This window comes from Callithrix jacchus, chromosome 1 (assembly GCF_049354715.1).
Source record: "Callithrix jacchus isolate 240 chromosome 1, calJac240_pri, whole genome shotgun sequence".
NCBI classification, from domain to species: Eukaryota; Metazoa; Chordata; class Mammalia; order Primates; family Cebidae; genus Callithrix; species Callithrix jacchus.
In genome coordinates, this window is record NC_133502.1 from 121,278,262 (window position 1) to 121,302,854 (window position 24,593).

A 24,593-nucleotide genomic window follows, 5' to 3' on the forward strand; every position below is an offset into this window, starting at 1 on the left:
AAGAAGAAAAGGCAACTTAGCAATTTAGAATTGTCTTAAGGAAAATTGCTCATATATTCACCTCCTTTGGTTCTTCATTTGTTGAGAAGCGTTTGTGTTGAGTAAACTGTCCCCCCAACCAACCTTGGAGGCTATTTTGTGAATTAAGTGTGTTTATGGCCCAGCAAACAACTTGTTATAAGGTAAATAGGAAGGAAAAAAGATTTTCATACCTGTCTAAGGAAGTGTGAGCCAGTTGTGGATTCCACCTTATCTGCTTGAGGCAGTTCTGCCCCCTTAATTGTCTTTTGGGGCTGACTAATGATGGAGACTTTGGCCTTCCTTTTGAGACTTGGAAAACTGTCATCCTCCAGTTTCAAGGAAACGATCCCATGATACTTGAGGAAACCGACAATCAACAACAATAAGGAAAAAAGAAACACCAAGATAGCAAACAAAATAACGAGCAATTCAAAAATTTGGTCAAAGCAAAAAGATAAGAGAATTTGTTTTTCTGAACACTTAAGCCTCTAATTTCAAAACAATTTTATATAAATGTAAAAAAGATAAAATCATAGTTTCACTAAATACTTGCATCCATAAATACAAGAAATTTAGCAATTCTGTGGCTATGCTTACATTATAGATGATGTCTGTTCCATTTCTATAAACAGAGGATGGATGAACCTGAAATTGACAGAGAACTACATATGAACAGAATTGAATTGACTAATAACTAGCAATAGGGTAAAACCACCCAGTAAGATCTTGCTAATGTCTGAACAATTAGTATCTTATGTACAATATGTATCTTAAGATTTTCCATGTCCAAATCATTGGAATTTCAGAAATCAGTAGGCCTAAACAGAATTTGTGATTGTTGTATGGATTCACACATACACAGTTCCAGTCAGGGAGGAAATACCTCTTTATTTTTTGGTATATCTATAGTACACAGAGGTCCAAGAACACACAGGCACACACACACACACACACACACACACACACACACACATGCGCACACATGAGAGCGTGCAGTGGTTAGAATGCCGTGTTAATAAAGTCAAAGCCATGGCTTCCATACCCAGTTGCATCATTTAATCTCCATCATTTAATTTTAGGGTCACTGGTCATTCCCTATTTGTCCTGATCCCAAAAGGAATCTAAGCAAAAGTCATATGGATAAATCAGCATTATCTATCACTTCAGTTAGTACAATTAAAGAAGCAAGACAACCTCGTGATCTTTGTAAACAGAAGGCACTGCATAACTGTGCAAGGAACCATGGCCCCCACTCACTATGAGAATCAAAACAGCTTCTTCAGTGTTTCAGAATACTTAATGTTTTTTATTCTTTCAGTATGTATTCTGCACATCAACTCCCAAAAGGTCCCCATCCTTACTGTTTTGCCATTCCCACGGGTCCTAAGCTTCCTTTGAGAAAAATGTGTAGAATCGAAGCCCCACAGGGCGTCTCCCCTGGTGACTGCTAGCTGCGTGGAAGATGGAAGAGGTCTTCTTTCCAGATGAAAGGAACCAGAAGTGGTGGATGAGGAAGACCCTGGGGGCAGCAGACGCCAAATGCCCTTTTCCCATGTTCTGTGCTTGCTTTGGTTGGAGGAATATGAAGGATGGCACTGTCCTGGAGGCATGCAAGATGGCAGGCGGTCAGTTCATTTTACACAAACAGATAAGGGGTCACATTGACACAGCTCCTGGAGCAGCTTGTCATTAAACCTAGATGGATGGTTTTCCCACCAGATGTTGCCGTTTTGCCATTTGCCAAAAAACGCCTTTATTCTTCATCAGTTTACATCCAGGAAAGCTGTGCCCGTCTGCACATCTATTGAGTGATTAGAGAGTCATGAAATTGATTCCATAAACCCCAAATGAAAATCACTGTTATGATTTTATAATCATGCCATATACTGGGGGAAAAGTCTCACTTCTCTTATTATAGTATACCCCAATATACAAGTTTATTCACTGATTAAGTAGTATTTCACAAGCACTTTATTCATTTCCTAGAGGTAAAAACTGGAATTGTTTAAAGCTGTCATAGAATTCAGTAGTATTTATAAAACTTTGCACTTAGTTGCAACAGAACAAAGACCCAGTAAATCTTAATAGAGCAGCTTCTATTGGAAACCTCACCAATTAGTATTTCTGGGAAGGCACAAAAAATTTGAGGGCAGAACCTTTGTCTAGGTAGTGTCTATTTCATATATAAGATGTGTATACCATGTCTTTTGTATACTTCATGTGACCAGAAGATTCTACTGGAAAAGAAATAAATTTGTTGAGGAAAGGTAGGGAGGAGATGTTGCAGAAACATGGATATTATAAAGAAAAGAGGAGAGTGCCCATTTTTATTATAGAGTAAGAAAGATAATAGACTCCAGGCAAGAAAAAATATGGACCATAGGGCATGACAGGTGTAAAAACAGGGGTATAAGATTGAGTATGGTATGGAACACTTGTCAAATGCTAAAAAGACAAGTAACTGGAAGGCATTTGGCAGAAAAAAATCAGAGCACCAAAGACTTTGGCTGGTCTTTATTTTATTTAGTTCACAGGTTGTTCTTTAGCATAGACAATCCAGGATTGTCTGTTTGGCACTGCCATCCAAAGTCATTCATTAATATTCTCCAGCTGCTCCCAAATTCCCAAGCCAGCTGCATCTTTCACATCTATTTTTTCTCCAATTCCTTCCTCTCTTAGAATTTTCCTGGTCACACTACAGTGGGGGCTCAGATTTTAGGCATTAAGAACGCTCTTTAACAGAGGAAGATAATTACAGCTCTACAGACTCTGGGGAAAATAATTGTCGATAGATTCTCACCAACACTGCTTCCCCCTCGGTGAGAACAACAAATGGGTAGAAAAAAAACAACTCCAGCACTGACTTGTTGCTTTTCTCAAGTGATCGTTCTTAGCAGGAGGAAAACCACATGAAGCAGAAACCAGAATAAAGGGCCTACATCACGACTGAGGGTGCTTTCTTGACAAGAAATTAAGCATTTTGATTTGAAGGTGTTATCAAGCACATTGGCTGTTGAAAGCAAGAGCTACAGCGCCAGGACCGCTCCTGATTTCAAGATGAGGATCAAAAGAATACCTCCTTTTGAGTCCAAAATTTTCACTGCAGCTTTTGTCTTTGTGCCAAGAACTGCATTCACAGGGGAGTTCAGAATTACTTCAAAGACCTCATCATCTTCCTCTAATCCGTCATAGGTAATTGCTATATTCCACGTCTTAGTTGACATTCCTACAAGAAGTAAACATTTTAATTACTCTTTAATTGCTATTTCAATCACCTAGATGTCAGAGAAATATATTAATTAACATGTCTACAGCTAGACTGCAGTAGCCCGAGTGAGCTATTGTACTGCTACCAACTCACTGAAGTCCTGCTGTTCTCCCAAATAATATGAAAAGACCACATTTGTTCCTGGACAATGATGATTCCGTTTAAATGCAAACACTGTAACAAAAAAGTAAGCTGCATTATGTAAGGGATAAAAAAAATGGTTATTAGATGAGATCCAAGACTTAGTTTTTTTCCCCAACCTGTCCCTTCTCTTCTTAAGAATAAACAAGTACTGCAATCTTAAAATCTTAATAGTTTAAAAATATCGTAAGCTGTTGATGCAGACAGAAGTGATTATTGGATGGTACTTCATGCTATTCATGGAACCCTTGAAATGATTGATTTCTTAATCATTTCTAAAGACAGCTGCTTGCATCGGCTTCCTCACTTCCTGAGATCTTTCTAGCCCACAAATGCTTTTTCTGATGATGTAATATTCAGTAGTTTGATATCTTCCTAGAGAGAATTTATGGGCTGGGGGTTCTAGAAATAGACAGAGCCATTTTTTCCCCTCTTTCTGACTACCTCTGTTCATGAAGTTACAATCAAGCTCGGTTCATAGTAACTTTGTGAACTTAATATTATACAAAACAGTTTTGACATTACAAACATATCCCAGCCATCCTGTCACCACCAAGATGGGAAACAAAGCAACCCCAGATACACACAATATTAAGGCTGGAAGAAACTTCTGAGATGATCTCATCCTGAGCAGTTTCCATGATGTGGATCACAGGATATCCCCTGAGTTTATTTAGAAGAGCAAGTGGTGGCAGGAAGTAAAGAGAATACTTTTTAGTGGAGAAAGAAGGCTCAAGTTTAAGAGGAATAAACACAGTAAACTTATGGCATAACTTTTCTGAGCTAAGTTGGAAAAGCTTACTCTGCCATTTGCTCATTGGCTATTTGAGTGCTTTTCCTCCCCTAAGCCCCCCTATATAAGGCAGTTAAACTTTTTTAAAAGTCTTCTGTTAAAAATATGACTCTTGGATGGGCGCGATGATGCACACCTGCAATCCCAGCAATTTGAGAGGCCAAGGTGGGTGGATTACTTGAGCTCAGGAGTTTGAGACCAGCCTGGCCAACAGAGCAAAACCCCATCTCTACAAAAAACAAAAACAAAAATTAAGTGGGCGTGGTGGCACTTGCCTGTGATCTCAATTACTCAGGAGGCTGGGGTGGGAGGATCACTTGAGCCCAGAAAGTCAAGGCTGCAGTGAGCCCAGAATGCACCACTGCACTCCAGCCTGGGTGACAGAGTGAGATCTTTCCCCAAGCTCCAAAAAAAACCTCTTTTTTCTTGCAGAATGCTTTCTACAGACTTAAGCACCTCAACTGTCCATCTATATGATGGCCTCTTTCTTGAAGGTATGCCTCACATGGATCTCATGATCTAATCGGTCTCTTCAACCCTCAACAGAAGCCAGTGGAAAGGTGAAGCTATCCACTTCTCCTACTTTTGGCTCACTACACTTAGACGGCAAAAAATTATGTGTATTTGGAATAATTTTATCTTATTAAAAAATAGGCTGACAGCTAATTTATTAAGTTTTCAGCACTGAGTTCTGAAATAAATTTCATTCACAGTCTTTGCAAAAGCAGAACCTGAAACATCTAGTATGTATAATACCATGTAATTCCAGTATCATGGATGGATGAATCAATATATCAAAATATATATTTTGTACTTATGATATGCTTATCTTTGCATTAGATGCTATGGAGAATACCAGAAGTATAACATAAGCCAAGACCTAATCTAAAGGAAGGAACTTAAAATCTTTTGGAGGAGGCAAAAGCAAAATCAGAAAAGTCAAATAATTATTGAAAGCTATATATATTTAGCTACCAAAAAATACGGAAGAGATGGTAGATCCTATGTAAATGTGGGTTTTAGAAGTGAAAGGATTAGGAGGGAGGAAATGGGAAAACAACATAGCAAGGATAGGAATATAGCAAAGAAGAGTTCTTGATCAGGGAAGGGTGAGTGGATCAGCTGGCTGGAATAGAGGTTACATGGGTGGACATCTTTGCCATGAGGTTGCAAAGATGATTTGTAGCCAGACTGCAGAGAGCCCTGGACACCAGGTGGCCAGATTCAGACTTTACAACATAGGCCACAGAAAAGGTTCTTGAACAATGAAGTCACATATTGAAAGTGGATGTATTAGCAAAATAAGCCTGAGACTGTTAGATGAGAAGGTTTGGAGAGCCAGACAGATAGAGAGGCTAGAAGTTGGGAGACCACATAGACAGCTGCTGCAATACAATCGGCATGAAAAGACAAGAAGTGGACAATGAAGAAAGCATATGAATAATACGATTGCTAGTATTTGGAGAACTGTTTTGATCCTTGAAGACCATAAAATTAAGCATTATGTCTAATACAAAAATATTTCCAACTCCCAACCAAATCCCTTATTTTAAGATTAATTTTTAAAAATTATCATACCCCCTAATCAAAAAAAAGAAAAACCTTAAGGTTTTTGTTGTGAACCTTATAGAGTAGAACCAGAGAGTTAGGGGTTAGGGAAATATCTTCTCAGTTTCATTTAAATGCTTCTGATTTGTTTGTCTGCATTCCAACTTGGTTTCTATGCCTACCAGGTGTGCACAGAAGACCAGCTCTTTAGGTTAATGAGACTGGAAGTAAGAACTTTATCATTTTTTTCCCTTCCTCTTTCACTTTCAAGGTGCAAAGTGTTTGCTAAGTCCCTGAGATATACAATCATTTTCAGAAGGCTTGGACTGACTCCCTGTTCCTGCAAAACAAAAGGTGCTGAAGAGGAAAGAGAGGTGTCACTTTATGCAGATATATTCCACTTTACAGAGTAAGTAAGTTCCCGGATATTTTCCTGAAAAGCAGATTTCTCCACTAAGAGACATTTTCTTAATATTTTTTAGTAAATGTCACATTAGAGATCTGTTCCCTTGGAAAACATTTTGACCCTAAGGAATGATGAAATTTCAATTAAGAATGCTGCAAGCCTTTCAGGAACACATATTTTAAAGGAAAACAATCATTTTCTTAGGAGTATTTTTATCTCCACGTAAGATTAGCCCCAATAGCTGAATGCAAAGTAGTCAGGATTTGCTTTTGTTTGTTTGGGGCTTTCTTGGTTTGGTAGCATAGTTGCAGCTTCAAGGCAAGTTTCCTCCCAGCTCCCATGTAAGAGTTCTCAAACTTTACAACGTCCCACTGCCTTCGATTGCTCACTCTGTTTCTTCACCCAATCATGGAAGCTACCATTTTGTAAAGGAACAAATTGATTTCCCTTGGTAAAAGGGGTAGGTATGGGGATGGGGACACCAGACCCAGAAGAGTCAAGGATTAACAAGACAGGAGTAAATATTTACTGGACCTGTGGACATGGAGAAGTTCAAAATTCCCTAAAGCAAGATTTCAGTTTATAAAACTTTCACTGAGATAATAAAATTTCAAAACAGTGAACAGCCAAGTGGTTTTTTTTTCTGAATTTATAAGATATGCTTATATTATTTCTTAAATTGTCTAAATAATATCTAAAATCATAAGATTATTTAGAGTCCCCAGAAGTCATTAGTATCTACTCAAAACAGCATGTAAGCTCTTCTAGACAAAAGGGTATTAATCTTATCCAGTGAAACCTCCAAGATGTAGATTTCAGAGTCTCTTCTAGTGTGATACAGTCTAGTTCCTAGCAATCCAAATGGAGCACCTGATGGTCTGCTTGAACCCTACTAGCAGACAAAATTACTCCTAATCTTGTAACAAACAGACCTCAAATAATGAAGATGACACATGGCAAAGACTCTTGACTCCCAAGAAATGGAAGGTTTGAACTGCCTTAATGTGAAGTAGGACGGGACACAGTGGAAATCATCTTACCCTTTAATTGTAGGGTTGATCACAAGAGCCTGTAGCAGTGAAGGAGTAAACAGCGCATACATAACAGGAATCTTTCCCATATGACACGGAATCTGTTCCCACAAAGGAGGTCACCCAGAGGAACCAGCTTATCTGAGTTAGAAAGTTAAATATCACAGGAAGGAGGACAGAAACAAAGATGGATTTTTGCATGTCTAAGTGAATGCTCACTGTTATAGGCTGAACTGTGTTTCTAAAAATTCGTATGTTAAGTCCTCACTCCCAGTACCTCTGAATGTGGTCTTATTTGGAACTAGGGTAATTACAGGTGTAATTAGTTAACATGAGGTCATACTGGAATAAGGTGGCCCCCTCATTCATTATGATTGATGGTATATAAAAAGAGGGACTTGGCCAAGCGCAATGGCTTACGCCTGGAATCCCAGCACTTTGGGAGGCCGAGGTGGGTGGATCACGAGGTCAGGAATTCAAGACCAGTCTGGCCAATATGGTGAAACCCCATCTCTACTAAAAATTTTAAAAATTAACCGGGCATGGTGGTGCATGCCTGTAGTCCCAGCCACTTGGGAGGCTGAGGCAGGTGAATTGCTTGAACCCAGGAGGCAGAGGTTGCAGTGAGCTGAAATGGCACCACTACACTCCAGCCTGGACAACACAGTGAGACTCCATGGCACTTTATAACACAGACATGCATACAAGGAGAACACTATATGAAGATGAAAGCAGAGATTGGGGTGATGTAGCAGATGCTAAGAATGCCAAAGTCTGCCACAAGCCACCAGAAGCATGGAAGAGAGGCATGGAATAGATTCAGAAATAATCCTTCATGCTGACACCCTGATCTCGGACCTCTAGCCTCCAGAACTGAGATACTCAACATCTCTGTTTCAAGCTACCCAGTGTTTGATGCCATGTTATGACATCCCTGTGAAACTAACACAGTCCTCAAGCATCACACTACTTGCAGTGAACTGCAGAAAGCCATTCTTTTCTGTGTTTGATATTAAGATAGGCAATTTTGGGGTGGTGCTGTTACTTAGGCCATTTTTTTTTTTGCCTTTGCTCAACACTTTATGAGTTAGTGGCAGATGATGTCAATGGTTTACTGTTAGAGGAGTGTTCTTAGTGTGCAGAACATCTCCTTGGCTGGAAATCACAAAGCCACAGTCCTGTCTGCTTCTCTAGGCCCACTGTATTTGCTGTCCCCAGGCCCCACATTTGATTCAGATCCATCTCAAACTGCAGGGAAATAGAGAGCGCGATGCAGTGAGTGAGGTAGAGCTACCTGTCCCATCCACAGAAGTCAGAGAAAGATGGTGCGGCTCAAGCCTCAGCTTTAAGCACACTTCCCCAAAGGTGTGTTGCTGCTTTTCTGTTAATCCTTCATCCTGGAATTTTCTTCTTTATCTACACGCTAGAATACTGCATCCCCTGGGAACTCTTCCAAGATTTCTCTTAGCCCAAACAACAGCTCATCTTTTGGGTCCCAGTATAATATCAGTGAGTGTTTTCCTGTCTATGTTTCTCACACAATAGAACACCCTTGAGAGCAAGTGCCAACCTTTTTCACTTCCACTTGTACCTAGCAAAATTTTCCCACATATTTAAAACAAAATAAGTGTGACTTAACTAAATAATGATTTCCTCTGGAATCTCCTAATATCAACCTATTCCATGAGGGATCATTTAGAAATGCCCTTTAGGAATCCATATAAACATTCTGAAAAATTTCATCAAAAATCTGAGGCAATAAAGTTAAAACAGCTTTGTGTCAGAACTTTAAATAATTTCTAAACGACCAAATATTTTTTTCTGGATTGTCTTGGGTGTTTGCTTTGATAGCTTATATTTGTTATAACTTTTCTTCTCATTTGAAATTAAAATTCACTTATTATAAAAAAAAAATAAGGGCAAAACCTCAAATCCAAACACCTCTCTTTCAGAGTGGGGTAGGTAGTACGGCTCCCTGAGGAGTTTCTAGTTGGCCAAAGTTGTGTAATATTTTGTCTTCTCTACAATCTCCAGACATACTTATGAAAAGAAAAAAAAAAAAAAACACTGTAAAACAAACTGCAGACACAAAACGTACCTGGGTCAAACTGAATCAGTTTAGATGGAGTCACGGTGAAATCTTTTCCAACTGCAGCTGACACTTGGTTGACCTTAGGAGGGAAAAAAAATCTTTTTAAAATAAAAATATTCTACAATAGAGAAACATCTATTCTCCCTCATACTAGACTAAACTCATGCTCTTAAATCTGTTTTTAATATTAAGTAGGGGTTTTAAAAAATTATATAAACCATTTGGGATCCAGGCAACATGGATTTTCCTTAAAGTTGACTTTTTGCTAGACTAATATCAATAGAAAGGAAAGCTTTTGTTTTGTTTGGTTTTTCCTTTATAAATGATTTAGTTATTGAAGGAGCGTGAATTTTAAACTATACTTTTGTCTTTGTTGAAAGTACATTTTATTTTATTACCTTCCTTCTACCCCGATTTGGTTTTAAAATAGTCCCTCAAAGGAAAGGGAGGGAGGAAATTGAAGAGGAGAAGAAAAAGCAGGACTCCTGACAACCCATGTGATGATCTGTCAGCTAGCTTGGAGGTATCCTGCAAGCTCCAGGGCACTGAAAGCCTTTAGACCAGATTAACTCAAACACATCTGGTTCATTTTCCTGTCTGGATGAAACCATCACTCTTCATAAACATGAAGGAGAGCTTTGTGGGACTGGCAGAACTGGTGAACAGCCAGACAAAGGAGATCCACAACCAAAACCCAGGGCTTTCAAGGACCGTGTCAAGTAGGTTTTTTAAAACAAAAAACATTGCCCTAGTCTAAGGAGTCTATTGATACACCCCTGCTTTTCAGCTCTGGCTCCAAGGCTAAAAACCAAAGACATGATTTTAGCACTCTGAAGTCATGGCCTTGAATTCCACCCAAAGGGTGCGTAAACACATGTTAAGAAGTGTCCTTGGGCCAGAAGCAGTGGCTCACACCTGTAATCCCAGCACTCTTGGAGGCCGAGGTGGGTGGATCACCTGAGGTTAGGAGTTTGAGATCAGCCTGGCCAACATGGCGAAACCCCTTCTCTACTAAAAATATAAAAAATTAGTTGGGCATGATGGTGGGCACCTGTAATCCCAGCTACTAGGGAGGCTGAGGCAAGAGAATAGCTTGAACCTGGGAGGTGTACGTTACAGTGAGCTGAGATGGTGCCATTGCACTCCAGCCTGGGCAATAGAAAGATTCCACCAAAAAAAAAAGTGTCCTTGGCTGATTTGAAAAATAAGTCATAACAGGCAGCTGTTACTTGTGCATATTTTTTTAATGTTTAAGATGGTTGGGAATGTGGCATAATATATTTCTGCACCTTCTAAAAAAGAATGAAGTGCATAATGAAAAGCTGAAAAATTCCTCCTTCTATGGTCTCAGACAATATGGCCATTTCAAATCAAAGGCCCCTCATATATTAGTTGGTTAGCAGTGGAAACATTTTGCTGAAAAAGGGTATTACTTCCTAAGCTTCCATTTGCTCTTTGTCTACAATGCCAAGGCTCCTCCAGAACCACCTTTCATTGTGGAAAGCCAGCCCATTGTACACCTGTATCCACCATATGCTAGAAGTTGCATTTCGCCACATGGTTCCTGCATGTGTAATTACCTAGTATTTATCACCACTGTGTATACAGAATCCTATGAGGGAGAAGAAATGGTCTGAGGCAAGGTGGTTGGAGAAATCAGTCAGCTGAAGGTGCATGATTCAAACCAGGGCAATCCACACAGGGTGAAAGTAATACCTCTTTCCCTGCTCCCAGTCAAGCAGCCAAGCTCTAGTGTAAGGCTGCAGGTCGTGCTCAGGGTAGAGTTGTCCTGAAAGACTCTGTCTGGGACTGTGCTTGATGAAGGCCTGCACACTCAGCTGCCAGGCTCATTGTGCACTTTCAGCATAAATATGCATAAGGTTCCATGCAACACCATGCCTGTTCTTTCTACCTGGCAAGGTGAATGGTGGTGTGGACCAAAACTCCAGACTAGAGCATATGGTGCTTTCTGTGGAGGACTGGAGGATTATTAGGAAACCTCCAGGCAGAGTCTTCCTTAGTCCGTAAGCAATATTCTGGAAAATTATAGGGCATACCAAGCTTTCTGCTGTCTTAATAACAAAAAAGTAACCAACAGATCTGGGAAAAAAGAACCTGTGTCCACTGGAAAGATAAATACTGAGCGTAGACATGGTCAAATTTATGTTCCCAGGCTTCTGAGGGTGATTTGAATTAATTATTAAATTGAGACTTAACAGAAATGCCCTTTCCCCAGAAGATAACATCAGTGCCCTTTTCATCAGATGGAGAGGGTGAGTCTTTACAGCTCATTATTCATCATTAGCATGTACAAGTGTTTCATGCTGTCATTCTCTTGAAGCGCTCTTGTTATAATGACTCCTAAAATAAAATTCTTCAATTCTAGAAGCCATAGGTTGTGCTTCATGGGTCATACGGATGAAAAGAAATAGCAAGTTGACTGATCTAGAATGGAAATTCTTCCTATTTCAGGGTGCCTGTATTAGGATATGCTCTCCTAATTTTGTATGGCTTGGACAAATCTTAAGATAGACAGGTTTAAGCTGTCTATTTGCCTCATCGACTGAGGTTATGGGAAGTAACTGAGGTACATATTAAGAGAAAGCCTCTCAGGACTGAAATTTGCTCTGGGTGCCCCACAGAATATCTTGCACTCAATGTCTCTTTCTAAAGCAGAGTTAGCCCACATTCACAAAGTTGAATATAGCTCCCTGTAAAATAAATCTCAAAGTCTAAAGAGTTTATAGAAACAAATGCCAGGTCTCAAATTTAAAAATGAATTAAAAAAAAAAATCTCTTGTGCTCACTTCAGCAGCACATACACTAAAAAAAATCGTATCTCAGAGTTTATGAACCTATATGATGGATGGAGGGACAAAGAGGTTTTGTACTTAGAATCTTCAGAATGGTGGGATCTCCGTGCAGTTTGAAAGTTCCTTGGTCACTCTGAATTTTTCTAAAAATATATAATGAAAGACACCAAACAGCAACATAAGTTTTAGCTTGATAATCTGCATTTCAGGGTTATTACCTTTATACCCACAAAGGCCGAGTCCATGGAATATCCCCTTCTGATAATTTCCAAGGGCAACACACCCACATTCTCACAGACTTCATATTTGGTCTGTGACCACTCAATATGAGACCACTTCAATTCCAAACTGTGCGTAAAAGAAAAAGAAAAGAGAAATCATAAGAACGCATGGTATATGCCCACAGGGATTCTCTGCTGAATGAACTGAGCCACTGATTCATACCATGGTGGCAAAGGTGGTTGATCAGCGTACACTGATGATAGAAATTCCCTACACTTGTTTGGTACATTTTAGTTCACAAAGAATTTTTACTAACATTTGAGCCTTACAACAATGATGTAAGGTAGGCAGAGCAAGGATTAGAATTCCATTTTACACATGAAGAATCAAAGGTTAAAAGACTGCTGAAGGTCCCACAGATATTTACAACTCAAAGGGGACTCAATGTTGAAAGTTTCGAAGGGAAAGGAACCAGTAGTTGTTAAGTTCAAGGAGACATTCCTTTCTGGAAAAGACACAGATAGGAAGTCTTCTATCCTATCCTTTAGATAAGGATAATTGGTACAACAAGAACAATTCCAGACAGAGATCTTCTCTGAACTTGGGTTCAGTTTAATAACAAAATATCCTTGAGGAGGTGCCTAGGAATTAAAATGTACGTGTGTTTCCCAAGTGTCATTTGTTTCTCTTTCTGTGCATATAAAAGGACTGTACTGGTGTGAGGCTTGGATGCGACTGATAAATAGTGAATGGTCTTTTCTTCTACAATATATTTAGTGTGTCCAACATTTGGTGGAAATTGTCTTCTTAAAACCTCATCTAGAGAGGAACTTTTTTTTTTCCAAAAACAAAAATAAAACCAAAAACCCCAAGCCTTAAAGAGGTTAAGTAACTAATTTAAAAGCAAAAAGTCACGATAAAGTTAATAGGTAGAGGAGATAAAATTCAAGCATAAATCATTGCCAAATCTTTTATTCATCCTCTACCATTTCTCTTCCCAACTGAGGTTCTTTGTGACTCCTGTGTGAGCTCAAGCAGAGCAATATAGTTTTATCTTTACCCAGAAACATTTTCGATTTTGAGGTCTGGCCTTTTTTTGCTATCTGTAACCATACTATAGAGCAAGATAAAAGACACAAGCAACCTTCACTATGATTGTTAACTGTGCTTCCATTGTTTTTGTTTTATTCATTTCCCTTTCATTCTAGATTTACAAAATCCTCAGTGGTTGCCTTACATGTACTTCCCAAACTTCTAATCAGAGTCAGCCTCTTTCCTCTCAATTTTTAAGTTTAATTATTATAATTTCTTTCTTTTTTTTGGTGGAACTAGAAATTCTGGGTGCTACCATATGGAATATGAGTTCACATATTTCACAGACTTTCAGGCTTTCCTGGGGCCATTCATATTAGGGAAGAAATTTGTCTTCAAATAACCACCGTGCCCACACTGATTATTGTCAAAATCACATTCTCTGGATTAAGTTCACCAGCTAGATACACTCAATAGCACAGGTTCATAGCTGAGTATCATGGGCTAGGGGGCAGGGGTAGGGTGAGAGCATGGAATTATTATAGGGGTTCATGAATCTATATAAACATACATTTAATCAGATTTGAAATTCATTATTACTGAGTTTATTGCTACTTCATATTAATACAATTTTAAACATGAAAACAGGATTCTTATATTAAAAATATTGGAAACATCATGGGTCTCTGATGCAAGTGAATTCAAATCTGGCATAAAACAGATCAGGAAACACGAACTAAATGATTACAGTAATTCCTCTTATTCACAGTTTTGCTTTCTCGAGGTTTCAGTTACTTGTGGTCAACCATGGTCTGAAAATACTAAATGAAAAATCCCAGAAACAAATAATTCATAAGTTTTCAACTTCATGCTGTTCTGAGTAGTGTGATGAAATCTCATATCATCCCCTGCTGTTCCACCTGGGCAAGAATCATCCCTTTGTCCAGCACATCCACGCAGTAGATGTTACCTGCCCATTAGTCACTCCGTAGCTGGCTTGGTGATCAGATTGACTGCCACAGTATCACAGTGCTTGTGTTCAAGTCACTCTTATTTTATGTAATCGTAAAATACATGATACCTACACATCTAGAACTTTACAAGAATAGTGATGCTGGCATCCCAAGCTAGTTGTTCTATTTTATTATTAGTTATTGTGATTAATCTCTAACTGCCTAGCTTGTACATTAAACTTTATCATAGCAATGTATGTGATGCATAGGAAAAAGTATAGTGTACCTAAGGTTCAATACTATGTGTACTTTCAGACGTCTGCTCGTGGTCTTAGAACATATCACCCACAGATGAGGAGGGATTGGTGTGTGCTTAAAGAATAACAAGGTAACAACAAGGAAATCATAAATGCCAATAGAAATATGTTGCAAAGAATCCCAAAAGGATCCAGGTAAATGAGAAAGAAAAAAAAATCAGCAAGACAGACAAGGGAAAAAAGAGAGAAAGATAAAATGGGAAGGAAAGGAGGGCAGTGGAAAAGAGTGAAACAAATTCGCATGGATTTCAGCTATCATAGAGTTCAAACGAGTTTCAATGTCCAATTCTGAGAATTCCTCCATTGCTAATGCTAATCATGACAAGCAAAAATCCATCAATGCCATTCTGTAGATTCTGGTGACCTCAAGGCCTAAAGCTAAACGCAATTTGATTGCTGATCTAGATCCAGAAGGGAACCACTCAGAGGGCTGTTCAGCTTCAAGGTATAATGGGTCTTAGTGTTTGGGAATGTGCCTGCATTTCCCTGATGCACCATTTGTATACTGCATAATGCTTATAGGTCAAGGTTGTCATTACACAATGTCCTATTTTATTTTCTTAAAACTATTCCCTACAAATAATAAAGAGCTATTGAAAAGCCATGAAATTTAAGCCAGGCTATATATTTTCAAGAAAAATATCTAGCAAAGCACCTGCAAACCTACTGAATGTGTATAATACATGTTTTGAATGCGATTTTTTTTTTTGCTTTTTGCAATACTGTATTTGAGAAGATCTCTCTATGCTGAGACTGTGAGAGCTTAAACTGTACACAAACACCTGGAAGAAAAATAAGAGATGTAATCAATCACTCGGGAATTTTCCCTGCAAGAAGCCACCCAGCTAAATGCCTGGCATCATGTAGGTGTCCAGATGCAGGAGATCAGGAGAGAAATCTGTAAAGTTCTAGATGTGTAGGTATCATGTAGATAAAGTTGATTCCTATCTTTCCATTTTAATAATGCTTCCATTTTCCTGTCACCTTTGATTGAAGCTCATTCTATGGTCAGAACTGAATGCCATGAACATACTTCATGTGAAACCCATATGGCAATAGCTTCAAGTCATTTAGCAGGAGGACAAAACTCCTTAAGCCTCTAAATCAGGCTTTCCCGCCCATTTTGGAGCAGACAGTTATTTGCTGTGGGAGGCTGTCCTGTGTGGGAAAGACGTTCAACAGCATCCTTGCCTGCCTCGCAGTAGACGCAGTAGATCCCTGCCTGCCTTGCATTAGATGCAGGAGCACCACCTCCCTCTAGTCACAAAAACCAAACCTGTTTCTGGACCTTGACAAGTAGGAGAAAAGTCACCCCCACTTGAGGGCTTCCTCTATATGTGATTTTAAGGTGTTTGTCACAATAGAAAAAGCTGGTTCACCAGAAGGTGGAGGTTGCAGTGAGCCGACATCACACCACTGCACTCCAGCCTGGGTGGCAGAGCAACACTACATCTCAAAAAAAAGAAAGAAAAAGCTGGTTCAATGTGAAGCTAAATTCGGATCCCTGAAAACCACTGTTGTATCTGGAAGACATGGCATAGAGCAGTGGCAATAAAATTGGATTCGAACTTGTGAGGCTTCAGGTCTCTCTGTCACTCACCAGCTCTAAGCGGTCAGGTATAGGAAATGCTGTTTAAACACCCAATTTAAAATCACAATCTCTTTTCCAAACACAGCACCTCTGATCTCCCTTATCATGATCAAGTGTTTCATTTTCCAAAGCAATGTACCACGTACAGCAAGCATACTATCATTGATTTAGATCCTACATATGCTCCAAGGAAGCACAGGTGTTTGGTTCACTATGATAACACAGGAGTCTTGTAGAGTGTCTAAAACATAGTGAGTGCTCAATAAATGTTTGTTAACTGAATGAATGAATCTTGTTTGCCCCACTGTTTCCTGAGCTAAGTTGACCATTGATACGGTTTGGTTGTGTCCCCACATCTTGAATTCTCCTCATCCTGAGTTGTAGCTCCCATAATTCCCACATGTTGTGGGAGGGACCTGGTGGGAGATAATTGAATCATGGGGGCTATTTCCCCCATACTGTTCTCATGGTCGTGAATAAGTCTCATGAAATCTGATGATTTTATAAGGGGTTTCCCTTTTTGCTTGGCTTTCTCATTCTCTCTTGCCTGCCACCATGTAAGACGTACCTTTTGCCTTCTGCCATGATTGTGAGTCCTCCCCAACTATGTGAACTGTGAGTCCACTAAACCTCTTTTTCTTTATAAATTACCCAATCTCAGGTATATCTTTATTAGCAGCATGAAAATGGACTAATACAACCATTGAAAATATTTTTCTCCCCAACCTTACTAATATCATCTTTCTCACACTTGGAAAAAAATGATAGACTAGATCCTCACATATTCTCTCTAGCCCTGACTTTCTCTGGAGTCTATGGCTATTGTTAGGCTTTATTAGCATAGAGAGAAAGATGGCATTGATAAATGAGCCTTCTAAGATAATTCACAATTTCTTAAAACATATGTATGCTATGTTCTAAGGCATATCTGTAGTTCTTAAGATTTGGCATTGTCTGGAGATGGTATTAACTGCCACAACTGGAAAGAGGATGGTGCTGGCCTTCAGCTGAGAGAGGCCTGGGGTGCTGCTGAATGCTCTGCAGTGCCCAGAACACTCCCCTGTGATACAGAATGATCTGTCCCAAAACGCCTATAGTGCCAAGGTTGACACACCCTGTCTTGGGGTTATAAATATGTTCTTTCTGATATTTTATTTTCTGGCTATTTGATTCACTGATGAAGAAACAATAAGCTGAAAGAAATACCTGGAGTTAAATCACTAGTTTGGGAATTGGGGCATTAATTCAGGTTAACAAGAGTCTATGGAAAAGAAACATAGACTCTCTATGCCTCAGTTTCCTTGCTTCCTATAATAATGTAATTATGACACATTAAAAATGTAATAATGATGAGTCTGTACTTCAAACGGGTTAAGTGAACCTTCAGGAATTCTCATTAAGTATTTTGAGCTTCTCAGTAAAAGGTTTATAGAAGCTAAAATTGTGATTAAATTGCTATCTTTATATCTTCATTTATAATCAAGTAGCATATGATAAGAATTCCTAGAAATGATAAAAAACATTTTTTCAAGTATTCAATCTAAGACTTATCAATTCAAAGATGATGCTATCAAACTCCATAATCGAATGCTATGAACACCTGTGTTTTCATTTTTCTCTTTTTCTCTTGATAATGGGGAAATAGTGTTTAGCCAAGAGAGAGCATAGTGAGTACCCAAAACAAGTGCTTTGGAATCAAGCACACCTTGTAACCACTGATTAGTGTGTGATTACGGTCAGTTACTCAGTCTCTCTGCGCTTCGGTTTTCATTATCTTAAAAATGAGGAAAATTACACTCATGTCAAATGATTAAAATTAAAGTTAGTTAATAGGTATAAAGCACCTGCACACAGTGGGTGCTTAATAAGTGCTATTTTCCTGCCCTTCCTCTGTGCTTTCCTAAGATCTAGTCTGAAGATAAAACCTTAACTCCTGGCTTGCAGGTAATGTGCAGGTATTAGCCAACAGTTTCAACCTCTTCCCCTACCAGGTGTTTCAGAAAAGCTGCTAAACATTGCAAAGTTTGCCTGATGGAAATTTCTTTTATTCTTCTGTCCTTTCTCTTTTAAAGCCAAAAATGGACGAGAGAACCGTTAGAATGTGGGTTCCAGAGAGAGGGGAAGATTTAGTGTGCTGAATTGGAGAGAAGCCACTGAGTTAGCGAGGACTTCTGCATTCAACTTTGCTTTTGAAGTTTACTTTTCTCCAGTGGGCACAAGAAAGAGGAAGCTGTATTAGAAAAACCACCTTGGTCAGAAGTTGGCCACATTCCGTGGTCCACAAAGGTGCTTTTGATGAATGATGTGCATCCTGCATAAGTTAGTTTGGGACTTCTACAGATCATCTTGGAGATTCAACTCGGACTAGAAAACAGTCACGAGCCTGGGAGGGGTGTATCCAAGGTGTGAGCCAATAAGATGAACACTAACTTAGGTCTGGAGGTCAGGGTTCACACTCCAGTGACTTCAGGATAATTACTTGAATGCCTTGAGCCTGATTTCCTTACCCTCAGAGGATTGTGTTTTGCAGATAAAATTAGACAACTCATGGAAACACCTAGTACAGTGCCTGAAATTTAGGCACTTAGCAAAATCTAAATCTTTATGCAAATTCCCATGGATATCAGCATTATAAAACAATATCTATTTACAATAAAGTGACTCCTAGATGTATTCCATGAAAAACTTGTTCCCCGAGCTATTCTGCATGTGCATGATTTGGTGGGTAGAGAGAGGTGATTCTATAGCCCAGTTGGGTTGAGATTTGCTGCCGAGGCTCCATCTCTGAGAGACTCCCAATCCACATGCACACCTCAATGATTCTAGGCTGTGATGCAGTTAAACAAGCATTCAAGCTAGCTCGCTGCCAAAAACTCGATGAATCTCATGAAACAAGAATTTCCTAACATTTTTTACAGGGAGCATCTATTCATCCTTCAGGAATGATACTCCACAGGAATCCTGCAATAGCCAAAACTGACCAGCAGTCAAGATGCTGAATTTCCCATTGAACATGGGTCCCTCCCATGCTCCAAAACAGGCCTATTTCTGTTCCAGATGGCACCCTGCAGTCCCTTTAGCTTTATCACAGAGGTTTCACCCCTTCAAATATGAAGAATATTAATCCATTAATCCTGTCTAAGCCAAAGAACAATACAAAGTTCCACAGCATTTAGCTGGTTGATTAATATGCATATTGATCACTTTGTGATTCATTCCAGGATCGATTTCTAATTAGAGGCAGGCTTTCTAATCCACCAAATGTTTCCGGGATACTTCTTCAGTCATTGCTGTTCCTACGTGAATTAACTACAGTAGCAATCACCACTACAAGTTACATTTGTTAAGGACTTTAAATACACAGGATGCCTTCACATACATTATACTTTTCATTTGTTTCTCTAAGCAAATTGTAGTATCTTCCCCATTTCACAGAAGATATAACTAAGGCTTGAACAGTCACTAGATGAAGGGCAGAGCCAAAGCTCAAACCTTGTCCTCCAGCTCCAAATTTAGTGGTTTATAATCTATAGTATAAATTCTAGTGTGTCAGATATGAAGTTCACACTGATATAGAGATCAATAATTTACATTTAGAAAACCCTGGCCAGGTGTGGTGGCTCACGCCTGTAATCCCAGCACTTTGGGAGGCTGAGGCGGGCAGATCACAAAGTTAAGAGATCAAGACCATTCTGGCCAACATGGTGAAACCCCAGCTCTACTAAATATACAAAAATTAGCCAGGCATGGTGGCAGGTGCCTGTAATCCCACCTACTCAGGAGGCTGAGGCAGGAGAATCACTTGAATCCGGGAGGTGGAGGTTGCAGTGAGTCAAGATCGTGTCACTACCCTCCAGCCTGGTGACAGAGTGAGACTCTGTCTTAAAAACAACAACAGAACCCCAGGCCCTAGATAAGTAAGTATTCCTTCTTTCTTGCTTGGGTGGCTGAAACACACGCCTGCTGTTCCCTTTTCTTCAGGCCAGATGGACACGGTCCTTAAAAGGGGCAAGAAGTTCTCTACTGCACTGAAAAAAAACACGCACTCTAAAGCTACGTTTCCTTGGGCCGGAAGCCCAGCTCCTTCACTAATTAGCTGCATCCGCCTTAGAAAAGTTACTTTCTAGCTCTGCCCTCAGTTTTCTCATCTATAAATTAGTCAAAAAAGGGATGTCCACTTATTAATTTTTTTGGAGCAGGTATTTTTTTTTTACATTTTCTTGAGAATTGGAAGATACTTGTCTGACCTTGAAAGTAGCTGACATATTTTTCTATAAAGATTGTGACCCTGAAGATTTATTTCTCTTGGGCAGAGATGGTTTAATGCGTGAAGGTCATCTCTTTTACGTTTTATAATCTCAAGATTACATTTTAATATCAGGGGCCAGGTCTACTTTGTTCTCACCTCTTCCCCAGCTCCTAGTACTGTGCACCTGACATATAGTAGCCACTCGATAAAAGTCTGTGGAGTTAATAAATCTGGGCCAGGCTCTACATTTTATCAAGTAACGAACTGGGACCCTGGGAATGCGTTTTGCTAAGAAAAGGATGCTAGCTTTTTTCTGACAATGACTACAGTGGCCTCTGCTGGTAAGTTTTTGGAACTACAATTCAGGATCGGAAAGAAGCAGGAATTCTGGACTGCAGAGGAGTTTCTCAGCTTTCTTTCCTTCATCTATATACCATCGTAAAAGGACCATAACAGGGCTGTATTACTTATGGTGCTTAGTATGCCTAGGATATGGCGACTACTAAAACAAGGATAAGTATACTTTTCTTTGAGGTGTCTGAGAAAAGCATCAAAAACAAAAACAACGAAAAAACAGCGCAGTACCAGAAGAACTGCACTCTGTCAGAGCTTTCTACGACCACCTGTTAGCTGGTAAGCTATTCAAGTTCTACATTCAAGAAAAGTCTAGAACAGGGACCTGGTCAGTGAAATTGCTACGGTCTGTTAATCTTGTTAATTTTCAAGATCCTCTTGCTATTTTGAGGATCAAATCCTTACACACCTTCCAAAATCTATTTTCCTCTTTATAGTATTTTCATCTTACTTAGGATAAGTTTATTACTTTATAAACATACTGTCAAGTAAATGTAATTTTCTTCATAGAGAAAGAGGAGGTGTTTGGCTAACTCTGCTTGACTATCTCATTCCTCTCGACAGCAGATATATTCGAAGGCTATTGTTACTAACATGGTCCTAGAGTGACCTCTTGCTGCACAATTGCTACATAAACCTGCAAACCCAGCATTGGATGCTAGTGAATTGTTAAGACAGAAACCTCCCTGTGTATAAAAGTGTATACACTGACATGCATAATGTGAACGTCAACTTAGCTTTTTAATGTTTCTGTACTCTGTAAAGCTATTGGCTTTCCTATTATAAAACAGTAATTTTTAAAATTCCTTCTCCAAATAAATTCTCTGAGCTTGTGAAATGGTCTATTAATTTATCTTCTTAGGTTCCATTTTAAAAAGAACATTTCCCTTTCCTAATATTCAGATACATTCTGGGTGTAACATATAGGACTACTGAATAAGCAAGAGAATTTACATTTGAGGAGTGGCCGAGTTCCCTGTGGGATCCATGATTTGAAATTCCATGGTATCTGAATTTACTTCCAAAGATGGGTTTATGATGTAAAGAATGGTCTTACTGTTTAAGTCCTTTTGGCTAAATTTCTCATGGATAAATTCACCTACAAAAAACAAATAAATGAATATCATGGGTAATCAAAACATTAAATAAGAGCTAATCAAATTGTACAGCTATTTTATTTTAAATACAGCTTTAAAAGTAGCTAATGTACATTTTAAAAAGGAAATTAACATTACTGTAACTATCTTAAAACTCAAATGCAATGAGCTTAAATTAGGCATTAAATTGACTGCCTCACAAATATTTGCCTTAAAGAACACATAAAAATAAAAAGAAGAGTAGGAAGATACAGTAATAAAAATCTAATTCTGTGCCATCCTGTTTAATGATGTATTATAATCATTGTGCTCAGAAAGTAGAAATAATATACAATCCAGAGAAACCATTAGGAAAAATATCAAGAACTTAAAAAAAATGATCTGACATCATTTAGAATCATTGAGAATTCATGATAGAAGAAAAAATTTGTCACAGATAGGAAATTTGGTCCTGACACTGTGTTCCTCTGAATATATTATAATCAGCTGTTGAGAAAAAATTATAAATACTCAACAATTGTATATCAGTATTTGTTTCTTCTAGTTAGGATACATTTAGGAAGGCTCAGACTCAAACCCTCTTTAGGACCAATATTGATTTATAAACTGCATCTATCAGTAAGCCCTGGGGAGTGTTTACCAAATGGGCCTGAACTTAATTAAATTAATCTCCAGCCCTGCCAGCCACTGGGTATTTTAAAATGAGCAATTACAAGGATTAAGGAAGCCAGTACCTGTTGTTGTGTTCTCCAGATGTCCATGTTTTGGACCTTGTAAAATTTTAAAGATGATCTGATCGTCCTCAGTGTCAGGGTCTGATGCCTTCAGCACGTGGGAAGTGATGTAAATCCCATAGCAGCCATTTTTCAGGAGCCCCACTTGAGAAGGGGAATGCAAGAGTGTGATACGGGGAGCTGTTTTGTCCAACTGGTCCACCTGGATCATCAACAATGACATTCAATGTTATCCAGAGGCTCCTCACCCCCATGCAACGCTGGGCTTTATTGGTTCAACAATGACACACAGTCCTGCATTTCAGATTCTTTATACTCTTCATTAGCGAATTCTTGCTAAAGACTGTCCTGTTCACAAGAGCCTCAGCAACTATCACAGTTCTTGGAACAGAGGCCAACTTTCCACTGTAAACTTTGATCCCACTTTAGCAATGTGCCTACCGCCTGACTCCCACTTAGGATACATGTTTTGACAAGGCAGGCATCAGGTCTTTTACCCCTAGGGATTCCCTGCACTTGGTACAGTGCCTGAACCAAAGCAGAAGCCCAGGGAATGTCTATTAAACGAATACACTAAAATTAACCCAAGAATTCTAGAACAAACTTCATGTTAACTCCACAGAAGAACTGCCCCCATTTTCCTGGTGTTTAGTGATTTATAGACACAAAATTGTAAGGGTTTACAAATATATAGAATTTTGGGGGGGCAAGTCTTTTTTTCAACTGGCAAAAATGCTGAATAAAAATAGAGATACCTCAGTATGGAAAAGGTGAAAGGGGATTATTTCTAGATAATTTGCATATTTGTTTCACTGAGGAGGAGAGCCAGGTACCTGAACAGGTGGACTCGATTTGTGAAGATGGTGATGAACAGTAACTCATATGTGAGAACAGAAGTGTAGGTTCAAACACAACAAAAGACCTCATTCAGTCTGTGTGGAGCTCAGCCCACCATGCATTTGCAAGAGGACTGTTGTAGGTAAGGATAGAACAGGTTTGGATGGATTAGAACAGATTCATTGCTGATACTAGCAAACAGGTACAAGAATCTTCATTCCCCTCACTCCTAATCCCTCAGTTCTTGACTTCATTTACCACAAAATGATACTATTGTAAATCTTAGTTTACCCTAGCAAAGTAAAAAATTCATGTCAATGATAAGACCAAGTAGATTTTTGTGTATTATGATACAGTGAGCTACTCTGTAGCTATTAAAAATAAGGGAGAAGATGAATTGATAGTGAAAATTTTCCACAATTTTGCATTAACTGAAAAGCCCCAGAAAACTGCAGAATAGAATTAGAATACTACTTTTGTTAATATATATATATATATACACATACATACATACATAATGTTTGTATAGACATAGGCAAAAGTCTTGGAGCATTTGCACCAATCTGTTCATTTGTTTTGGAGTGGGGAAAGATTACAGCTCCTCCTCTGTTTAATTCATAAGAAAGTTTGTCACAACCAACCATTTTTTACTCTCAAATTGGCAAGATTCTTTAAAAAAAACAGAAATAATTATAATTCATGATGATGAATATGTGAAGAAACAGATATTTTATATTTTGCTGGTAGGGGTGCAAAATAGTGAAAATTTTTCTGTATTTTGCAGAAACAGATACGTACACAAAAATGATTAGATATATATTCACTAAAATACTACTTATAATAGCAATTTACAAAAAGCATGCAAAAGTCCACCAGGGGATTTATAAACCATCTCCACCTGAGACTGAATTCCATGCAACCTTTAAAAATCATATTATCAGGAATATGATTAGTTATCAAGTACTATCAGGAATAGTTAATGACATAAGGAAATATTCAGAATACATGAAGATGGAGACAGTCAATATGCATAACAGTATAAATAATATCATCCCATTTTTAATTGAACAAAATAAAAGAATGGAAGAAAGTCA

The 24,593-nt window shown here is 38.7% G+C and overlaps 1 protein-coding gene across 14 annotated transcripts in view; it reads right to left on the bottom strand.

Moving 5' to 3' along the window:
• FREM1 (FRAS1 related extracellular matrix 1) overlaps positions 1-24,593 on the bottom strand; it is a 163,586-nt gene that overhangs the window by 14,733 nt on the left and 124,260 nt on the right. For 7 of the 14 annotated variants that reach the window (XR_013534284.1, XM_035305987.3, XM_035305996.3 and 4 more), the window contains 8 exons: positions 22,663-22,864; positions 21,786-21,930; positions 12,332-12,461; positions 9,307-9,379; positions 3,098-3,247; positions 1,383-1,621; positions 619-666; positions 213-377 (listed from right to left, as the gene is read on the bottom strand). Coding sequence is in view for 7 of the 14 variants with exons in the window: in XM_035305987.3 (XP_035161878.2) it covers positions 213-377; positions 619-666; positions 1,383-1,621; positions 3,098-3,247; positions 9,307-9,379; positions 12,332-12,461; positions 21,786-21,930; positions 22,663-22,864 (1,152 nt within the window). In the remaining 7 variants the exon portion in view is untranslated. Of the gene's footprint in view, positions 1-212; positions 378-618; positions 667-1,382; positions 1,622-1,654; positions 1,823-3,097; positions 3,248-9,306; positions 9,380-12,331; positions 12,462-21,785; positions 21,931-22,662; positions 22,865-24,593 lie in introns of those variants that run through there. The other 7 variants (XR_013534286.1, XR_013534267.1, XR_013534281.1 and 4 more) reach the window with 6 other exon arrangements.